At 54.2% G+C, this 6,258-nt stretch overlaps 2 protein-coding genes across 2 annotated transcripts in view; one reads left to right on the plus strand and one right to left on the minus strand.

The window, feature by feature from the left end:
- MONBRDRAFT_28544 (uncharacterized protein) overlaps window positions 1–4,525 on the minus strand; it is a gene marked incomplete at both ends in the record, with an annotated part of 6,924 nt that extends 2,399 nt beyond the window's left edge. The window contains 17 exons of the mRNA XM_001749018.1: window positions 32–204; window positions 311–471; window positions 562–708; window positions 779–884; window positions 967–1,126; window positions 1,237–1,394; window positions 1,474–1,808; window positions 1,916–2,124; window positions 2,226–2,272; window positions 2,399–2,822; window positions 2,925–3,103; window positions 3,195–3,299; window positions 3,377–3,507; window positions 3,599–3,739; window positions 3,825–4,077; window positions 4,215–4,312; window positions 4,396–4,525. Coding sequence (XP_001749070.1) covers window positions 32–204; window positions 311–471; window positions 562–708; window positions 779–884; window positions 967–1,126; window positions 1,237–1,394; window positions 1,474–1,808; window positions 1,916–2,124; window positions 2,226–2,272; window positions 2,399–2,822; window positions 2,925–3,103; window positions 3,195–3,299; window positions 3,377–3,507; window positions 3,599–3,739; window positions 3,825–4,077; window positions 4,215–4,312; window positions 4,396–4,525 — 2,957 coding nt within the window. The remainder of the gene's footprint in view (window positions 1–31; window positions 205–310; window positions 472–561; window positions 709–778; window positions 885–966; window positions 1,127–1,236; window positions 1,395–1,473; window positions 1,809–1,915; window positions 2,125–2,225; window positions 2,273–2,398; window positions 2,823–2,924; window positions 3,104–3,194; window positions 3,300–3,376; window positions 3,508–3,598; window positions 3,740–3,824; window positions 4,078–4,214; window positions 4,313–4,395) is intronic.
- Window positions 4,526–6,089: 1,564 nt separating this feature from the next.
- The window catches only part of MONBRDRAFT_28545 (uncharacterized protein), a gene marked incomplete at both ends in the record, with an annotated part of 2,135 nt that continues 1,966 nt past the window's right edge, over window positions 6,090–6,258 (plus strand). The window contains one exon of the mRNA XM_001748956.1: window positions 6,090–6,207. Coding sequence (XP_001749008.1) covers window positions 6,090–6,207 — 118 coding nt within the window. The remainder of the gene's footprint in view (window positions 6,208–6,258) is intronic.

Here is a 6,258-nt window from a genome sequence, read left to right on the forward strand (position 1 = left end):
GGGGGGGGGGGGGGAGTTCGCTTTTGCGTACGCATCAATCTTCTCGTAGTGCGGAGGTTCGTAGAGACCCAGTTTACGCAGACGCATGCCAAGCTGACGTCGCGTGCTCTTGTTGCTTGGCATTTGGCCACTTTCGAGCAGTGCCACAATGGGATCAGAGGCCCCCTCAATCTTGGCAAACTCAGCCTTTAATATCGCGTCCTCCTACGGATCAGGCAGCGAGAATTGAGGCGACATGCCTTTCTTCCAACGCGCATTTCAGTTGAATCAAATCGTTCCCACAATGCAAGCCTGGAAAGCTTGTGCGTACCTCTGGCGTCCACACGCGACTGTCGCTGATCACGAGCCCCATCTTTTTCATTTTGAGCTTGACCGAGCGCTCCGATCGGTCTGGGAACGCGGCCAAAATCTCATCGAGCGCGTAGCCGCTCTCTTGATGTTCCTTGTACAACAGCTGAATCTTGGCTTCCTCTGCGTGCAACGGCGAGAAAAGAGATTCAGTACGGTCGACCTTGCGTGTGGCCACCCCCGACGATGAGGGCATTTAATCAATGGCCATACCTTCAGGAGACCAGCTCACCACCTTGTGGTTACGTCGGCGAAGGGCTTCGGCGTAACCGTGCTGAATTTCCTCCAAATCGCCTGTCGTCTTGGTAAACATAAGCTCCACAAACAGCAGCGGATTCTTCCCCAAGTCCTCGATCAAATCTAAACGACAGGCGTGAAATGAACTGTATTCCAGATGGATACCTAACGACGCCAACACGGCTAAACTCACCTTTAATGACACCCGATTTGATGAAACCGCGCAGCTCGGCAAATTCGGGCTGCTTACGGATGACATCGTCCTCCAGAATGCCGAGGAAAACGCGCAAAACGGAGAGCTGTAGGTATGGCACGGGTTTCGGATCAGGACTCGTGTAGAATGACCACATACATGCGGAGGAAAAACATTCATGGGCAAACCTGATACAGGAGCTGGCGGGCGTTGAGCTTTTCGGGATTGACAATCCGGTCCAGCATCTTGACGGCAAAATGATTCATCTCCCGACCATTGTATCGGTAGCGAGCCAGCACCTCGACATAGGCCTTGACCACGCGAAAGTCCTTGAATTTCTCCAAATAGCTGTGACAAAGCATCGTGAGAAGAGTTGTAAGACCCATGGCTACCGTGGGGTGCGGCTTGACAGAAGAAAAGGAAACAAGATTCGAGCTGGTATAGCGCATAAGACGCACTTGTTAAACTGAAACTCTGCCTCTTGCACCTGAATGTCCTCCTGCTTTTGCAGGTAGTGCTCAAGCTCCTCATCATTGAGTCCACCTTCCCCAGTCACAGTAGGATTGGCTGTGTCGTCCGCTCCCTTGTCACCATCTCCTTCCTCGTCCGAAAAGAGCTGCCACCAGGGTCCATATGTGCCCATGTGAGTGCCCACGCGCCTGCAAAGCGCATATGGATCTGGAGAAATGCCATACCTCATCAAGGGCCGTGTCGCGCACACCGCCGAGATCATCCGCGTCCATGTTGGTCTTGCCTGCAGATTTGCTCGCTTTGGGTTTGGCCACTTCTGCATTTGAGCTGCTAGCACCTTCCGGTTGCCCCTTGGCTTTGGGCTGGGTCTTCTTCTTGCGGCGCGTTTGGCGTTTCTTCTTGACGTACAGTTTGGTGGTGTTGCTGTTCAACAGCTTGAGAACAACGTGGACGGTGCGTACAATGTCTCGCAGCAGGACATCTGATTCGCTGCGTGCATTATAACGGATGAGCAGCTTGGGAAACACGTCAAGAAACTCCTCCCGGTAAAATGCATTGCCTGCGCAGATACAATTGCAACAGAAAGACAGCGTAAGTTGACCATCAATAATTCGCAATGTCATGCCTGTGTGCATCATGGCCAAGAGCTACCGGTGCAAGACGTACTAATGAGGTTGGTGGCGTAGTCACGCTGCTCTTCAACCGGACTCGAGGCCAAGCGGGAGGCGTATTGCATGAGTTCGTGGAAGGCACGAATGGCCGTGTGTAAGCGATGGCTCCACAACTTGGCATCCAATGCCCGCTCCAGCATCTTGTCAAAATACTCTTGCAGCCAGCTTTGGACGTTGTCCAGTGTGTTCAGGGACAAGGTCGTGCTGCGAAAAGATAAAAGTTATCGTTTGGTGAGGCATAACTCGTTCGCCCTTGAGTTCACCTGCACGTGTGGCTTGGCGATGAACAGAACCACAACACTCACGCAATTGGGTCCATCACGTAGCCCGGTGGGTCTTGAGCATCTGACGTCTGACGGCGTGGACACGCGATTGAGAACGCCAAACAACGAACATTTGAGTCAAGATCAGAGGGTCATTGCGCACGTCACCATAGAGTTGCAGCTGGGAGAGGACAAGAGCAATAGAGCACGCGAACCTCGGCGAGATCGGCATGGCAACCATCCTCTTCAAGCTGAAGGCGATGGAGCTGCATGCAGAATTGCATGAGTTTGAGATAATTGGATCGGTCATAATCAAGGACCTCGGCTTGCATGCCCACGGATTCGGCGTAACGCTCAAGCTCGGCGGCAACCGCGGGCATGAGGACATTGTAGGCATCAACAATAAAGGCGCAAGCTTGTCGGTAGAGAATCATGCGGACTTCGAGTGGGGAGCGCCGATCGTCGGGGGCGCGCTCCAGCAAGGCCCGCTTGGTGCGCTGAGCCTTGCCACTATTGTTGATGTTCGTGGGGGTTTGCAACGCTAGCACGTTGGTGAGGACCTCGCGCCCCTTCTGCTCCCCAAGGCCGCGCACGGCATAGTGTCCAGCAAAGCGCGAGTGTCGAGCTGTGCGAATGTGCCTAACGGGAAGGATGATGAGTCACACCAAGAACCAAATCAGTCGACTCAAAAGCTGGTGCAAGAAGAGGGCCAGGTTGAGAGAAAGAGCAGGCTTGACAGACTTGATGGTAGCTTGGCGTTTGGCCTGTTCTTCTTCGTGGAGCTTGCGAATTTTGTCGTCGCGGCGCGATGCAACTTTTTGGTGACGCGACTCCTTAATGACTTCAAAGAGGGCCTGTGGCGACTGTTCGCGAAAGAGGAGCGAGACAATTTCGAGCAGCATCATCTTGAAGGGCTCAAACTGTGGGCGAAACATGTGAGGTCTATGAGTGAAGCATCAAAAAAAGGCAGGGCGGCACAAGTAATCCCAAGTTATTGAGCAAGAGGCATACCTCGCCCATGTTGTTGCACATGCCCAAGACGAGGTCTGTAACGCCGGCCTCGTTGAAAGCTCGCACGGCCTTGTCATGCAGGGACTCGGCATGAACATTGTCCATCTACCAAAAGTGCCGAGCGTGAGTGGTGTACAAAAGAACCGTGCAGGCAGGAGGGGACGAGCGAGCTTTGACACAACCTGCGGGTTGGGCGCGTGCAGGATGTTGCGCAAGAGTGTGAGGATGAGCTCGATCAAGTTTTCGTCCTGCTCGGAGCGCAGCTCGGCCGTGACGGGTTCGTAGAGGATGGTCATGAGTGCCTTGAGAGCGCCTATGAAATACGATCATAAGACGCGACTCATGAGGTCTGCGGATGTGTGAGACTGGATGAAGACGGGCAAAGATGCTCGAAAGAGACGAACGTGGGGTAAAGGAGATGGCTTGATCGCTGGTCTCGGTGACCTCTGGATCGAAGTGATCGCGATAGTAGCTGATACAGGCAGCCTTGTATCGGGTCAGGTAGAGTTCCACCTGACGATAGTGGGCGGTTGCCTCGAGTTTCTCTGTTGAGATCGTGATGAGGACCGGGCTGGGTGAGGCATGGGGGACAAGGGATGTCGCTAGGGCGAGGCAGGTGGGTGGGCGCACCATTCACTTGGCCTTGGCCTTCATATTGGAATACGAGAAAGGCAGGCAGCGTCATGGCAGTCATCACCCTGGAGCAAGAGATGAAGGCCGTGTCTAGATGAGGTGGCAGTCGAGGCGGCTGGGCAGGAAACGGTGCCAGGGGATACGGGGGAGGGGGTGGGAGGCCGGAACAGAAACAGTACTTGAGAAGGGTGAGGATGAGCTTGGATTGCTTGGGATCATCACAGTATTGAATGAGCATAGGAACGAGGTCCTGTAGGGTATGGCAAGTAGCGGGCGCACGGCGGAGTGGTGATTGTTGGGTTAGAATAAAAAAAAAAATTGAAGCAAGGAAGGCTGAGCCGGGGCAGGGCAGGCGAGCAGACGAGGGGCGAGCCGGGTGGATCATACCTTTTGCAGGATCTCAAATTGGCCGAGCTGGCGCAGGACGGGGCGCATTTCATTACGCACGTCGATTCGCAGGTTGCGAAGGAGATCCTTGAGCACCTCTATCGAATGTTGGTTTGAGCACCGGGCACATACATGTGTCGCGGGTGTGTTTAGGGGTCAAAGAGCCGGGTCGAGGACATACCGAGGGATTCGGCGCCGATGCGATAAATCTGATCATCTTCGCCGCCCTCATGATCAATTCCACGCAGACCCAAAGCCGAGCAAAGCTGCAACAGACCATCGGCCCACTCGAGCGTCGCGCCGGCCGCCATGATGGCAGGCAGGCAGGCAGGAGGTGACGGCGAGCGCAGCACCCTGGCCAGGTCAACGACGTGCAGCCTTTGCTGATAGACACTGGCACTTGAGATGGGTTGCCCGTGGGCAAAACAGATCCCACACCACAGAGAGAGAGAGAGGGAGGGGGAAGGAGTTGGGAGAGAAGATGCTGCAAACAGGGCAAACGCTGGAGAGACAAGCCGCTGGCCACCGAGCGACCGAGCCAGCCCGCGACAAGCGATTTCGGCGCCAAAAAATACGAAAAAAAGAAAAACGGGCTTATAACGGCTAGTTATATCCGGGGTCAAAACATACCCGACTATACATTCAACACCCCTTGCTGCTGGTTTCGCATGAATTGTCAGATCAATAAAATCGTTGGTTTTATTTTAAAGAAGAAAGTTTAAAAAGGGGGATGTTGACAGTCTGAAGTGAAAAGTGGAGTGTAAGTGAGGGCCTGAGTGAGGGCCTGAGTGAGGGCCTGAGTGTGTGAGTGAGTGTGTGAGTGACTGACTGACTGACTGGCTGAGTGAGGGACAGAGACAGAGACAGAGACAGAGACGGAGACACAGAGACAGAGACAGACAGACAGACAGACAGAGAAAGAGAGACCACACAGCACACAGTACACACACAGCACACAAAACAGGTAGAGATGGAAGCAGAAGCCTGGGCAGAGATGATGAGCGAGAGAAGTAAAATGATGACAATATTACAAGGAGCTATCCATGTAGAATCAGAGACAAAGCGGTAGAGCGAACGCATATGGGAGAGGCAGAAACAGAAGTAGAGATTATTGATCGCTAAGAGGGCAGCGACGGCGGCGGGGCTTCGAGGACGGGCAGCTGAGAGCGCGTCTTGTAGACGTTGGGGAGAAGGTAGTAGGCGACTGGAGACGGTGCAGACGGTCTGAGTCGACAACGGCCTGATGCATCAAAAGGCACAACATACGTAAATCCCTATCAACGCAGTCATTATGATGCACGTGTCGTCAAGACGGCAGCCAGCCGACAGAAGAGAGGCGGCAACAGACGGCGGGACGACAGTATACAACAGGGACAGCCGATTCTTGAGCCACGTATCCCCAACAGTCCCATCATAGCCAGTCCACCCCTGTCTCTACTGAGCACCGTTGCTCATGATTTCGGCCCCAAACGTGTGATTGGCCACGATTGCGATCGTATGGAACAATACGAAAAAAAGCAGGAGGACTTGTTGTCCCCTCCCCTTCCCGCGTGTGCGCTTCACGGCCTCAAGACCCCCCCCCCTAAGGAAAGTTGAACCGAGGTTCGAGCACCAGCAGACGCCAACGCGAACACGGACATGGCCAACTGCCTGGCTCACCAGCTCTGGCTAGCCCCCAAACTGGATCGCTTGACCACCGGGGTGTGATAGAATCCTACGCGAGTGAAAGGTGTCAAAATTGCGTCGTTCACCTGTGCCCGACCCGGCCCGTCCAGTCCACACGTCTCTATCCGCACTGTTTCTGTTGGCCCCGTCCTCTGCCCTCTACCAATACAACCCTCGCGCCCCTCTGTCTGCTCTGCAGCTCTCTGTTTTATGCATCTCTCTCTCTCTCTGTGTCTCTCTCTGTGTGTCTCTCTCTGTCTCTCTCTGTCTCTCTCCCTCTCTCTCTGTCTCTCTCTCTCCCTCTCTCTCTGTCTCTCTCCCTCTCTCCGTCTCTCTCTCTCTCTCTCTCTCTCTCTCTCTCTCTCTCTCTCTCTCTCTC

This window comes from Monosiga brevicollis, genomic scaffold (assembly GCF_000002865.3).
Source record: "Monosiga brevicollis MX1 MONBRscaffold_27 genomic scaffold, whole genome shotgun sequence".
NCBI lineage: Eukaryota > Choanoflagellata > Craspedida > Salpingoecidae > Monosiga > Monosiga brevicollis.